The following is a 15,081-nucleotide window of genomic DNA, read 5'->3' on the forward strand; positions in this document are numbered from 1 at the left end:
TTAATGGCTTCCCAGAGGCATCTTAACAGGCTGGCTGAAATGGGACATAGGACCAGGTGGGGCTTGGATCAGACCAAAAGTCCAGCTAAGAGATTCCTCCTTATGCGACTACCAAATGTCAGTTCAAGCCACGCAGAATGAGACCTCTCCCCCCCCCCTGCAGTTTCTGCCGCAGCCCAGTGACCAGGCCACCTCGGCAGGCCCCCGTGGACCCCACAAGCAGAAATTAGAATCCGGAAAGGGCAGGGTGGCATAGGGACCTGCTTTCTAAATATAAATGTCCTCATTGCAAATCATTGATCCCTCTCCCAAGCAAAGGCCAGACCTCAGATAGCAAAGGATCTCTTCTGGAGAAGGTGGAGGAAGTTGGTTTACACTGATGCCGCAAATTCACTTTTGAATAGATATTTGGGGGACGTATTATGAGAACTTCAGCTGCAAAGCCACTTGTCAGCACCAGCCTGGTTGGCCTATTTGTAGGAACACAGGAAGCTGCCTTATACAGAGTTGGACTATTGGACCATCTAGCTCAGTACTGTCAACACTGACTGGCAGCTGCTCTCCAGAGTTCCAGGGAAAAAAGTCTCTCCCATCCCCACCTGCAAAGCAGAGGCTTTCACTGAGCTACAGGGGAGTCTGCTCCAGGACACCCTTGTTTCAAGCCAAGGAATTGCGGCAGCTGTTTCCATGTACAGCTGAGGTATGGAGCCATGGTTTCTCATGTAACTGAAAAAACCCAACCTTTTATCCATAAAGTTAATCACTGCAGTAGGGACATAGGAATCTGCCTTACACTTAGCTAATCTGCCTGTCAGGTGGTGAGGTGGTTGCTCACGAGTAACCAGGCAGGACTCCAACCTGTCTTTAGCAGATTTTTATTGTGCAAACTATTTACAGTGCAGAACCACAAAGTTCATGCCTGTCTTAGTCACTTGCAGATTCCGGGAGTGGCCCCTTCCGGTTTCTCCCCCAGCATAAATACTTAGACACCCCAAATCTCCGCCTCCCCTCCTTATGTTTCACCCCTCTGCTCAAACTGGGCGACGGAAATGGCGTGCCTGTTTCCTGGCCAGCCGGGCTAGGTGAGCCGCTTGGGCTCTCAGTAGCATCTTCGAGCCCTCCCCTCGCTCAGCTTCCCCCTTCCCCCTCTGCTCCACTGGAGATGTGGCTTTCCCCACAGTTGGACAAGGAGCTGCTCCTCAGAAACCTTGGAGGGTCTCTATATGCCCCTGCCTCCCTCCCCTGTCCCGATGGCAGTCCCCTGACACTGCCTTATAGCAAGCCAGACCCTTGGTCCACCCAGCTCAGTATTGTCAGCGCTGACGGCCAGCAGCTCTCTCCAGAGTTTCTGATGGGGAACATTACCAGTCCTTCCTGCAGACACCAGGGACTGAACCTGGGGCCTTCTGTGCACAAAGCAGGGGCTCTGGCACTGAGCTCTGGACCTTGCCTTTTGCTAAAGTAAAATTCCAGCCCTCGTGGTTCCAAATAAAGGGATGGTTTAAATAGGAACAAAGGAAGATCCCTTCTACTGTGTCAAGACTATTGCTCCATCTAGCTCTGTACTGTCCACACTGACTGGCAGCAGTTCTCCGGGGTTTCAGCTGGGGGCAGATATTGCCAGTCCAGAGATGCCAGGGTTTGAACCTGGGACCTTCTGCACGGAAGACAGATGCTCTGCCAATGAATTATAACCCTTCACTCAGAGATGGCAGCTTCACAAGCCTTTCCATCTTTCCTGGTCTGAATGGAAAGCCAGCGTGGTGCTTCAGCACCCTTTCCCAGGAAGCCCGTATGAGCTCACATCCCTTTCTTGCACCCTTGGAGCGCTAGTCAATAAGGGCAAGTTTTCCCGCCGTGTCAGCTTTGTCCTGCCTCGTCGCCTCCCTTTCCTTTCTTTCCTTTTTCACAAACAAGCCCCTATTTTGCTTACTAGAGGGAAAGTCACACGGACCTTCTTAATTTAGTCTCCATCTCAGTCAGGAGAATTCCAGCGTCAGCCGTTTCTGACAGTTTGGGGGAAAGTTGCTTTTTTAAAAGATTATTCTCGCCCACTCCCTCCCCCTGGGTTTCGTCGCCCTTCCCTCTTGACCAAGTTGTCACCCGCCTTTTCCATACGGATAAAGTTCACCACCAGGACAGCCGGCTATGAGAAGATGAATCTTGCTACCAAATCGGACCAAAAGATCCAGCTAAGCTAGCATTATGCACCCAGAGTCCTCCAGGAAGCCCACAAGCAAAGCATCTGACAGGTACCGGCCCTACCATTAGGCCAAGCAAGACAGCTGCCTCTATTAGTGGAGCTTTGGGGCAGTAGAGGCCACTCCCTGGCTGTCCTTCCAAGTCCTGTGGTCGTATCCCTCTGTTGGAGGGCAGCCTTGCAAACACAGCAATGGTGGCTGGTGCTCACTGGGGTGGAAGGCAGGGAGGCCAACAGCAGGTGGCGCCAGAGGCAATGTCAGGCAACTGTCCCCATCCTCATTCTCCTCCCCGCTGCTCAGTTCTGCAAGGGCAACACTGAGACCCAGGAGGAGGAAGCTGACAGCCACTGCTGCCACCACCTGCAAAGTTGCAAGGCAGGAGGCAGGAAAGTAGATGTAAGTTGAGGTTGGTGGGGCAGTGCTCCCCCAGTTGCCCTAAAGGACCAGCCTCCATTGCTACACAGCATGTCCCAACCCCCTCCTAAACTAGTCTGTGGCCTCAGGGGAAGCAGAGGATGCCTTTCCAGTCATCAGTGTGGAATAATAATTATTATTATTATTATTATTATTATTATTTATTAATTATACCCCGCCCATCTGGCTGGGTTTCCCCAGCCACTCTGGGCAGCTTCCAACAGAATATTAAAATACAATAATCTATTAAACATTAAAAGCTTCCCTAAACAGGGCTGCCTTCAGATGTCTTCTAAAAGTCTGGTAGTTGTTCTTCTCTTTGACATCCGGTGGGAGGGCGTTCCACAGGGCGGGTGCCACTACCGAGAAGGCCCTCTGCCTGGTTCCCTGTAACTTGGCTTCTCGTAGCGAAGGAACCGCCATAAGGCCCTCGGCGCTGGACCTCAGTGTCCGGGCAGAATGATGGGGTTGGAGACGCTCCTTCAGGTATACTGGACCAAGGCCGTTTAGGGCCATTTAGGGAATTAAGGTTCAGTTATTAGTCCAGCTAGATACTGTAGGTGGAATGGAGAGGGGTGGCCTCATTTATATATCGGCTTATTGCATTTGCACATGGTGACACACATGGTTCTCCCCTGCCTCAATTAATCCCCACAACAATCCTGCGAGGCAGGTTAGGCTATGAGGCAGTGATTGGCCCCAGGTCCACCAGTGAGCTTCTTGGCTAAGCGGGGATTCGAACCTTGGTCTCCCAGGTCATAATCTGGCACTCTAACCACTACACCACCCTGGAACTCCTTGGCCCCTGCTCCTCCCCACCCCCTTCATTCCTTCCACTGCTGGTTTACAGAGAGAGGAGGAGAAGGAGAAGAAGCAGCAGCAGAAGAAGGAAAAGAGCCTTCCAGGGCTTATAAGGCCTGCCCCACTGAGACACGACCTTTGGAAGGTGACCAGTGATGCCAACCTCTGATTCCAGAGCCAGTGTGGTGTAGTGGTTAAGAGTGGTGGACTTGTAATCTGGTGAACTGGGTTCGCATCCCCGCTCCTCCACATGCTGCTGCTGGGTGACCTTCTCTGAAGTCTCTCAGCCCCACTCACCTCACAGAGTGTTTGTTGTGGGGGAGGAAGGGAAAAGAGAATGTTAGCTGCTTTGAGACTCCTTCGGGTAGTAATAAAGCGGGATATCAAATCCAAACTTTTCTGCTTATTCTTCTTCCTTTCCTGGGGCAAGCAAACCAAGAATGGTGGGAAGGAGCTGCTACCACCCTCTTGGAGGGAAGGGAATGGAGGTCCCTAAGTCCCTTCCTTTACAAACTTGGAGCTGGCCCTGTAGCAAAGCCACCTGAAGAGAAAGGATTGCAAGACCATGGGCAGGGAGAAGGGATTTGCAAGAATGAAGAAGACTTAAGATGGGCAGACAGGAGAGCAAGACAGATGAGGAGGGGGCCAGAGGAGCCCCCCTTACCAGGATGAAGAGACACTGGTTGGCAAATTTGTGATGCTCTGGGATGGTTGAAAACACAGACAGGACCAGACAGCTGAAGACCAGGAGAAATCTGGAACAACAAGAGGAGGGGGACACAGATTAGCCCGGGCTGGCAATGGCACATACCTCTGACACTGTTCTCTTCCTCTTTCATAGAATCATAGAACTGGAGAATTGGAGGGGACCCCCAAGGGTGCTCTAGTCCAACCCCCTGCAATGCAGGAATTGCAGCTAAAGCATCCCTGACAGATGGCCACCCAACCTCTGTTTAAGAACCTCCAAGGAAGGAGAACCCACCACCTTCCAAGGTAGGCAGTTCCACTGTCAAACAGCTGCTATCGTCAGAAGGTTCAGTCTAAATTAACTCACGGAACTAGTCAGCAGACCCCACAACACATCCTGTACGTACTGTAAGAAAATAAGATACAAGATCAAATAACTCTATGGACAGGGAAAGAAATGCGGCAGTGTTTATTTGGCAAAGATTTTCTTCACTGTTTCAACACAGATTTAGAAAGTTGATGTAATTTTAATCTGTTTTGGTATTTTAGCTTTTGTATGTTTTAAGTTAAGGTTGCAAATTTTCTTGATTTTATCATTTTATCTTTTTGTAAATAGCTTTGAGGGTTGTTTTTTTTACAATTAAGTGTATAAATCTTATGAAATAAAAAATAAAATAATCTCCTGGGCTGTTTTTTTTTTAAACTTGTCAAAAAACCCCTCTAAATGTACTGTTTTTATTATATTTTACTGTTTTGCTGTTTTATCAATAATGTGTTATTGTGTTGATATATTTTTAATCCACCACTGTAAACCACTTTGGGATTTCTAAAAGTTAAAGTGTTTTTTTAAAAAATAAATAAATGAAATACAACCATAATATATATATGTTAAGGAGAACTGAATGGAGACTGGCAAGGCTGTCTTTTTTTTAAAGTGTGCATTTAGGATTACATTTATGCCCTGGCTTTCCTCCAAGGATATGAGAGTGGCATGCCTGGCTCTCCGCCTCCCCACTTTATCCTCTTAGCAACCCTGTGAGGTAGGGCAGGCAGACGGAGCTTCATGATGGAGAGGGTTGTTTGAACCCTTGCTTTCCCCCTCCGCAGGTTGTAGTCTAACCACTACACCACAGAGCAAGGGTGAGGTCTTCTTTGGACTGGCCTATGGAGAGGGAACGTAGCTCAGGTTCCTTACCCAACACCTACAATTAAAAGGGTCAGGTGGCAGAGGCACTGGCAGAGGAATGGGAGTGCGGAGGGAGCGGACTGCCCCTGGCACCACTTTTCTGGTAGGGTGCCATTGCGGCAGCCCCCCTGGACACGAGCTGTGTACCCTCGCACGTGCTGGGTGCCACGCCCCCACAGACTGCGTGCCACGCCCCTGAGGGCAGTGTGTCATGTCCTAGGGATGCGTGTCATGGCCCTGGGGGGCGCCAGCCATGCCCCCGCCTGCTCTCTGCCCCTGGCATGCAGCTTCGCCACTGGGCAGAGGGAACCAGGAAGGCTCCTTTTGGAAAAGGAGGGCATGGGCTCACCAGGGAGCAGTGGAGCCCCAAGGCAGGCCATGCTCAAAGGGGGATGGACATAACTCACACTGGAGCTGCCATGTTTGAGAGCAGGAGAGTATGTTTGGCGCTTGGCCATCTCTTGGTCCAGCCAGACTTGGAGTCTGATCAAACACAGACCAGGTGGAAACTTGGAAGTGGAAGCTAAAATCCAGCATTCTCAGCAACCCTCTCCTCGGAAGGACTTCTCGCTGGGTCAGAGCCCGTGGAAAACAGCTGGAGTTTCCACCTCAGGCCCCAACAATTTAGAAAACCCTCAAGAACTTGCCACCAGTACATCTGACCAAGCTGCAGGTGGGAGGCATGGCCCGTAGGTGGCAGCATGGAGCAGCTGATGGAGCCTGGGATGTCTCGGAAACCAGAGCTAGAGGCGCAACACTTTTTTGCTGCAAAATCTGGGGGCTGAGCCATTGAACCTCCTAGCCACACACGCACCCCAAATGCCAATCCTATCTTAGTTTATTGAAGCCTCTCAGCTTCTTTTAAGAGAAATGAAGGTGATGGAGACTTGAATTTGCAAGCTTGAAAAGTTTTCTTGTCAGCGGGAGGCGCCACTTTGGAGCAACCTTCCTGCAATAGTAAAATCTCCCTGCAAGTAGAAGGCTAGCACATCAGGGGGAGATGTTTTAGCCCACACCACCTTCTGGGCTAGCTTTCTAAGTGCAGGGATGTTTAACTACAGCCAGGGAAGTGTTCTAATATGCGATCCTTGCCCAGCACTCTACCACCTTAGAACTTTATCACTTCCCCTCCCTTTATGTGCAAACCAAGTCCAAGACATGGCTACATCAGAGAAGAGAGAAAAATACCTAATAACCAGCAGAAACCTCTGTTGCATCCAGCAAACAACCTCACAGATTTTTAAAGGCTTTTTTTGGAGGGGGGAGTGGTAGCTTAGTGGTAGAGCTTTGCATACAAGAAGGTTCCAGGTTTGATTTTTGGCACCTCTCAGTGGGGTTGGGAAAGAGCCCCATCTGAAACACTCAAGAGCTGCTGCCAGTCAGTGTAGATAATACTGAACTGGCTGGACCAATAGTCTGACTCAGGCAGCTTCCTACATTCCTAAGTTTCTAGCCTACAAAGATAAGTTAGAAGTCTGGGAGCAATGCAGGGTAAAAATCTCCAAAACTGGTGAGTGTCTCAGTAGGAATTCCAGCAGTTGTGGAGGCTGGCACCAGAGCTCATTGCTCTTTCCCATGAGTAAGAGGAAAAAGAGCAAGCGAATGAAATATCTTCAAATGCCCATAATTGAGCTCTCATTTATTAAGGTGAAACATGCTGTAAAGTTTGCTTGCCTCTTGCTTGCTTGCAAGACTTTGCCCTTTGAAAATGAAAAATAAATGAACAAGAGCTTCACCTATTTAACTAGAAGAAAATCAGAAGAAAAAGCTGTATCCTTGCAAATGAACTTACTACATTATGCAGACATTTTAGCGGCATTGTAACTTCCTTGTTCAGAAGGCTAAAGCTCTAGGGTTGCTCAGGGAAAACCCGCTGCCAGTAAGCTCAGGACAGACAAAAGGAAATGCTTATTCACACAACACACAATCCAGGTGGAATTCATCGCTACAGGGTGTGGCATAAGCTACCAACATTCGTGACATTAAAGAGGAGGGTCCCAAGGGCCAGGCAGAGAGGTCTTGGGGGCCGCTTTTGGTTCCTGAGCCTGAGGGGGGACGACACTCAATTCAGCCACAGGGAGCCAAACCCTTCTGGTTAGTCCATTTCCCAGCTACGCAAGGGGAAGCAACAAAACCATTTTTACACATTGTCTTTCTTTCCCAAACAGCAACCAGGGAAAATGCTGATCTCAAACAAGCAGAACAAGAAACACACAGAGCCTGTAATATTCTGAGCACTATCAGAGTTGAGCCAGAATTTTAAATATTTAATCACTTATAAAAAGAAAGGGGGGGGGGACTTTGTAGCCATTCTCTGGGGACTGGTGAAAGGAAGCACTTTTGTGGTGACAAGGGGCTCAGAATCCCATTATTGCACTAATAACTGGCATGACCAGCAAAGTTTTTTTTTGGGGGGGGGGAGGGATCAGTTATGGCCCCTGAGGTCACAGCTGTGAATAAAGCCAGCGCTCCACGGAGTGTGGCAGCTATTCCCCATGCATGTCTTTCTGAATCATGCCAGATTTGCTCTTGGAGAGACCTGCACTCCTTCATCTATTCAGAATTCCCCCATTAAGCTCAACCCCTCCTTGGTCAGTTTCTCCATCAGTTCTCTGCCGTGCTTCAACCTCAAGCTTCTAGTCCTTATGGCAAGTCGGCAGTAGACTCACAGACCAAGCTGCTCATCAGCCATGCACAAACAGTCCAGCGGGAGCACGACAAGTCTTTTCTTTTCGGCTGCCTGTCTGAGACTGGGGTGGGTGGGGAAATACAGCTGTATCCAGCCAGGAGGCCACAATACACACCTGATTGGTGGATCACACGTGGAACACTCTACAAAGGAAGCTTAAGGCCCCCTGGCCAGGGGCTGCTGTGCTGAGGCGCAATTTAAACCCTGGGTCCCAGTTTCATGGCAAGTTTTGTCCATGCAATGTATAAGGTAAACTTAAGTGGAAAAAGACTCCAGTCAAGAACAGCGCTTGGCATTTACTACACTCACAAGTAAACCTTAGCTATCTAGGAATACAAAGCAAAGCCCCTGGGTCTGACAGTATGTACAAACATTCCCCCTTGGCCTTGCAAGAGAGGACTCTCTCACTAACTGAACCCAGGGTTTGGAATTCCTCACATGGGTGGTATTTCTCTTTGGCAATGCTTTTGCCCACCAGACTGATGCCTCTTCCATACCCTCCAACATTTCTCCAATGAATGGGACGTCCATTACTACTACTACTACTACTACTAAATTTATACCCCACCCATCTGACTGGGTTGCCCCAGACACTCTCAGCGGCTTCCACCATATATAAAAAAACATAATAAAACATCAAACATTTAAAAAAACTTCCCTATACAGGGCTGCCTTTAGATGGCTCGGGGGTCAGATAACTCCATAACCTCCAGAAATTTCTCCAGTGAAAATAGGGAAGTCCTAAGGAAAAGTGGGACATTCCAGGATCAAATCAGAAACTGGGGTGGCTTCTGCAAATCTGAGACTGTCCCTGGAAAATAGGGACACTTGGAGACATGGGCGTAGCCAAAGGAGGGCAGGGAGGAGCAGCTGCCCCCCTCCATCAAGAAAAATCAAGAAAAATACATAACAAACTGAGGTTCTGCCCTCAACAAAAGGCCTGCCCCCTAACAAAGATCCTGGCTATGCCCATGCTTGGAAGGTCTGCTCTTCTGCCCCCAAGGTGCAGTTTTATTGCTGGGCAGCTCTTAGTTCTTTTAGCTGACTGCTGTTCTTGCAGTCTCTCTCTCTCTCTCTCTCTCTCTCTCAGGTGGGTGGTTATTTTCTTGTTGTTTTCTTCGCTGCTTTGGGTACTTTTTGAAGACAAAGCAGGATATAGGTTGCAAAACAAGCCATCAGCATTAAACTCCACAGAGCACCAGAGGCATCCTTTTGGTTCCAAACAAATGATCTATAAGCACAAGAGCAGGGGTAGGCAACCTTAGGCTTGTGGGCTGGATGAGGCCCAATCGCCTTCTCAATCCAGCCCGCAGACAGTGTGTTTTCACATGAGTAGAATGTGTCCTTTTATTTAAAATGCATCTCTGGGTTATTTGTGGGGCATAGGAATATAGTCCGGCCCCCCACATGGTCTGAGGGACGATAGACTGGCCCACGGCTGAAAAAGGTTGCTGACCCCTGCACAAGAGTCTCCCAAGCACTTCACAGGTAGCTTCAGATGGATCAAGTTGTTGCTATTATTTCTATTTAAAAAAAAAAAACAACCCCAATATCTTTCACTCACAATTTCTGACAACTCTGCTGCAGAGGACAGGTTAAGTACAATCAGCAAAGTTTGGAAGTAAAACTTTTGCAGGCTGGGGGCAGAAAAGCCAGCTGTGTGTTTGAATCCTCTCCCAAGTACATATGGGGGGGGCAGATAACAGACAACAAGGACAGCTAGGGTGAACATTTCTCCACTGCATGCTAGAGTTCTCCATGCAGGGAGATTTCTTCTTGGGACGAGGATTCAGACTCCTCTACAGCTGCAGCCTGAGATGGCACAGTCCACGAAACACCTTCACTGCAGGACTTTGCAGGCTGCATGAACTCAGTAGCAGAGTTTGTGTTGTTGGAAACACGTGAGAGATACTAAAAGAATAATGAAATAATGCTCAAAGGGGGAAATGAAAACAGTGGGTCCCATCCTTTTGGCCTTTTGGAAAACTTCTCAAGTTGGTCTGGAAAACTGGAGCTTGGGTACAAAAGACACGCAGCAAAGGATGTGAAACTCTCGCCCCGCTGCAGTCCGAGAGCAGGCGCCTGAAATGAGAAACCCGCCGGATCTCAATACTGCCGATTCTGGCGGTTTCTAAAAACTGAATGAATGAAAAGAGAGAAGGAGCAAACAAGACCCAGTTGCCAGCCAAACATATCAGTGTCTTCCAATCTCTTCTGAGGAAGGAGGGTCCACACTCCTGGGATGTGTGGGAAGAAGAGATGGCTCGTGCTGAAATTTGCCTGGCTTGGCCTCAGGAGGAAGATGTGTCAGACCACAGGGTGAACCAAAGGCTCCCTCCGAGCACTTTTAAAGAGTGCTGCAAGACCCACAGAACCTTTAAGGCTTGCAATGCTTGGCTCAGATCAATGGAAGGATATGTCTGCTGCCGCAGAGAGACATATTCCCTTGCTCCTGCCTCGCTCTCTTCTGGCCACAAGCACCAGGCCGTACCCTTACGCTGGCAGCACAAAGCCATTGGATTGCCAGCGACAGGGATGAATGTAGAAAACTTGGTGTCAGGGACGCAGCGGGAGCGCAGGGAGGGGAGGAGATGGAGAGCGAGGGGGAGCAATCCGAGGGCAGCATAGGAGAAGAGGACAGTAGCCCGAGAGATTCCATGAGCCTCTCCAGCGAATCGGAAGATTCACAGAAGGGGGCGCCGATGGCCAGGGCAAGGGAGGCCCCAAGGGGGACACCCCAGAAGCAAGGGGCCAGCGGGGACTCCCAGAGCAGCAGTTGGAAATCAGGACCAGCTTCCCCACCAGAGCATAGTGGGGGGGGAAGGGCCCCAGGTATCAGGGCCAGCGTATTCGCCACCAGCGAGAGAAGATGAGTCAGGGTTGACCACGCCTCCATCGGAGAGCGAGGGAACGGTCGAGAGGAAGGTTACCGGCTGGGCGCGCGCGCCAAGTTCAAATGTACAGGCGAGCGGCACAGCAGGTAGCCCGGATAGGGAACCAGGTCCTAAAGCCTGCCGGAAGGAGGGGCAAGAATCAGGGGGGTCAGCGTCAGAAGAGTCCAGAAAGGATGAAACCCCAGCGGGCAGGAGGGCCCAGAGGAGGAAGGAACGAAGGAAGAGGTGGGGCAAGGCTAGAGTCTTAAACTGGTGTCAGGGGGGCGGAGACTCAGACGGGACTTCGCCGGTCTAGACTTTAAGACGTAGAGCGGCACACTGCAGCTTTGAAATGGAAACTGAACTTCAATAAAGACTTTTGTACATAACTACAGCCAGGCGTTGGTCCTTTGTGAGCTGGGACCAAGGGGCAGCTCTGACACTTGGCCTCTGGCTCAATGAACAGTAGTGGCTAAAGCCCATTGATAGGGTGGGAAGCAGGGAGCCCAACAGTAGATGGCGCTAGAGCCATTGACAGGCAGAGCTAACTAATTCTGGTTCTGTCCCCCTCTTCCGCCCTACTGTGTTCTGCAAGGGTAACACAGAGACTAAGGAGGAAGAGGAAGCTGGGAAGCAGGGCTACCTCTTGGACTGGTTTTAAGTAAGAATGGGGGCTGGTTGAGAGTGGAATGAGGTTGGTGGAACTGAACAGACGCCACTGCTTGCTACACTTCATGCTTCAGTTATAGACTGCAGGAACCCCAGGCTGAAGAATAGCTATCTGGAGGTCAGACAGGTGGCTGTCAGAAAAAGAATAGACTTTTTGGTGGTGGCACCCAAATTATGCAACTCCCATTTTTGGGTGCTGCACCAAGTTCATCTTGTTCTCACATGCATATTAATGACTTTAAATGGTACTATGGATCTTTTCAATTGCCTTTTATGCTGCCTTTTGTTTGGGCTTTTAATTGTTGGCTCTTGTTTCATCTGCCATTTATATCCGCTGTTTCTACTGCTCCTGTTTTGTCTTTGGTATATTAGCGTTTTACATTGCAAGCTGCGTCAATGCCATTCGATGAATGGTGGAATGTCAGTACTAGATATTAGAAGAAAAACAAAGAAACTCCATACGTGGACTGAGAATTTCATGAGGCACCCAAAGCCCTGGGGTTGGGCTGACATGGTGGATTGTGACAATCAAGAACACTTGCACTTTTCTTGCGCTGAACGGGAGAAAATGTTATCGTTTCGTCTCTGAATCATGGCCAGTTGTTACATCGCAAAGTGACTTTGATCATTACTAATTAGAGGGGTAGAAATCTCCACAGAGAAACATTATACTGTTTGAAAGAACTGTTTCTCTCACCAATGCAGCTACATCCTCAAAAAATGGGCCGATTAAGAGTGTAAGCTAAGCTATTTCAAATCTTCCTCCCTTCTTTTATCCAAGCATCCTTAAAAGAAAAAAAGGGGGTGGGGAGGTGGAGTTGGCACAATTAGCAAAGAAATGAATAAAAGGGAAAACAAAGATTGCTGAAGACAAAGGAATGGGAACTGTGCAAAAATATTTTTCCCCGATCCAGCAATTCTAAATATGGCACATAGAAAGACTGGCCCACAAGCTTGCGTAACCGCATGCAGAGACCATCCATCTCCCAGGGCAGTGCACTGCCCCCAAGACCCACAGGCAGCAACACTAGGTACATGCGTGTACGTGACAATTTGACAGCACTTGGTTTAAAGAAACAGGAGGGGGGGACTCTCAGCTCCTACAAGTCAGTATGTCAGTTACCAGCTACACTTCGGATTCGTATTGGTTAATGCACAGCCAAGAAGCATTAGAGGACTGTCTCCTCTTGACGGCACCCAGTTCTCCTTTGCTGCTCAACAGGACATGAAAAGATGTTTATTAAATTGTGTTCAGTGCGGGGAATGTGTGCAGACAGAATTTTTCCTGCCTCGCATATAACTCTAGAACTCAAGATCATCCAATGAAACTGAGCAGCAGCAGTACAGCTGGAACATGGGAGCTGCCTCCTATCAGATCAGACCTCTGGTCCTTGCAATGCAGTATTACCTACCCCAGGGGAGGGGTAGAGATTCTGGCCTTCCAGATGCTCAAGGAGGATACAAGTTATACTCCAGTGAAATCTAGAGGGTCACAATTTCCCCAGCACTGCGCTATGCTGACCAGATACCTGTTTTGTTTTTGTTTTTTTAGCTAGAGATGCCTAGCAGCTCCATCCTGCAAGTCATGTGGTTTACCAAAGAGTTAAATTGGCAATTAAGGCACAGGAACACAAATAGCTCTTTCATGCCAACTCAGACCATTGAGATCTATACTGTCTACACTGACTGGCAAGGGAGAGGAGAAGATATCCAAGACAGGAGAGGAATTGGAGAGGTGAGAGCAAGGAGGTGCAAACCAGGAGTAAATAGCTGTTGCATGGATCTCAGGTTTGTTTTGATTATGGGTGAGGGCAGAGGGGTTAAGCCAGGGAGCTTCTGGGTAAGATTCAATCACAAATGAGCAAATGGAGCTCTTAAACAACAAATTTCAATCCTCCCTCCCCCAAAGCTGAACTTTTTCCGATAAGGAAAGTGACGGGAAAATACCTTTGCCTGAAACGATGCTGTCTAATTTCCCCACAAACCAATCAGAATAAATACTCAGCAAACAGCACCTACTGTCTAGCCTCCCTAAAATCAGAACAAATGTTCAGGTTGTCTGGAAGTGACCCCAGATGATTTGTCAAAGAAGGGGATTTTGAGCTGGGATTAAAAAAGAGGAAGGCAGGAGAGAGAGAGAGAGAGAGGGGGGGGGGATCATGTATGTGTTTGGGGGATGGAGTTCCAAACATAAAGGGAGGGTAGGCAGAATTAATTTAAGATACTTTCCATAAATGTGTGTGTTCAAAACAAAACTTCTGAGTACACTCATACCTCGTGTTATGTTTGCTTCACGTTGCGGCTTTTCAGGTTACGAACATGGCAAACCTGAAAGTGTTTACTTCCAGGTTTGCCACACGCACAGAAGTGCTCTATCACGCTTCGTGCATGCGCAGTAGCGCACTCTACTTACGGACTTTTCGGGGTGCTGTTCGCACTCTGAAACGGATCACGTTCTTAAGTAGAGGTACCACTGTACATGGAATTGACCATGCTTGTTAAAAGTAAAAAAGAGCAGGATGTCAAGTTCTTTCAAATGTTTTTGGATCTGCTGAATATGTTAGCTTGCTGATCTGCAACTGAACTCTTGCAAGACCTCAACTTTCAGCAATTTAATGGAGATGACCTCTTGCTCAGCTTCAAATCTAGGAACTCATTGCACTTGGGCAAATGTGTTACACTGCCTGGAGAATCACAAACCAGATTACCCAAGAAGGCAGGTACCATCTCCAAGCAAGGAGTCGAGACAGGTGAGGGTGGGGAGCAGAGAAGAAGCTTAAAAGTGAGTGCACAGTAGTGGGGCAGTAACGTTAGCCCTCTAGGACCCTTGAGTTCTCCATGCAATCCCTTTCCCTAGTTCAGCAGAGAGATGCAGTTCCAAAACAGCTTCTCCAACAAAAGAGACCCGCCAAGATGAATCAATCAACTTGCTAAATATAGCAAGGGGGGGGGGAGCCATGATCACAGACACCCCTCCACCAAGAGAAAGACTGAGCCTGCCCAGGACTGACATTGAGTTTCTCTTCTTTTGTTGCTGATGTGAAGGATTACAGTTGAATCAGCTGTAACAGGAGTCTTTGGGACCTGAAACTAATCCCCAGAAAGCAAGTCAGAGTGTAAAAAACCCTCAAGTGGTGGCTTCCTAGCTTTCCTGATCTCTTCTCTGCCTACTTCTGCACCATCCCATTCCAACCTCAGACAATTTATCCAACCATTGGCAGAAACCCTGATTCGACTGCAAGAGTGCACTCCCCAGCAACTCTCAGTCGGAGTATTTCGGCACTTTAAGCCAATGGTCTGTTCTTTTTTCAACTGTGAGGTCCTTGGGGCAGGAATCTGACCATTGGGGTTATGCTGCAAAGTGCTACGTACAACAGAAAGGGCTGCATAAAGAATTAAATAATGGCAACACACGCTTTTGGTTGACGGTGCCTCCTCTCTCTTCCTCAACCACTTTGTCATTCAGCAGAGACTCCATCTAAAAGCTAAAATAGAGCAGGGTAGCTAACAACTTTGAGTGCTCACTGGAAGGACAGATCCTAAAGCTGAGACTCCAATACT

At 48.6% G+C, this 15,081-nt stretch overlaps 1 protein-coding gene across 3 annotated transcripts in view; it reads right to left on the reverse strand.

The window, feature by feature from the left end:
* KCNQ4 (potassium voltage-gated channel subfamily Q member 4) overlaps window positions 1–15,081 on the reverse strand; it is a 92,582-nt gene that overhangs the window by 31,750 nt on the left and 45,751 nt on the right. For all 3 annotated transcript variants that reach the window (XM_081870384.1, XM_081870383.1, XM_081870382.1), the window contains exon 2: window positions 4,081–4,171. In XM_081870384.1, the coding sequence (XP_081726510.1) occupies window positions 4,081–4,171 (91 nt within the window). The remainder of the gene's footprint in view (window positions 1–4,080; window positions 4,172–15,081) is intronic.

Source organism: Podarcis erhardii (genome assembly GCF_964252035.2).
Source record: "Podarcis erhardii genome assembly, chromosome: 7".
Taxonomy (NCBI): domain Eukaryota; kingdom Metazoa; phylum Chordata; class Lepidosauria; order Squamata; family Lacertidae; genus Podarcis; species Podarcis erhardii.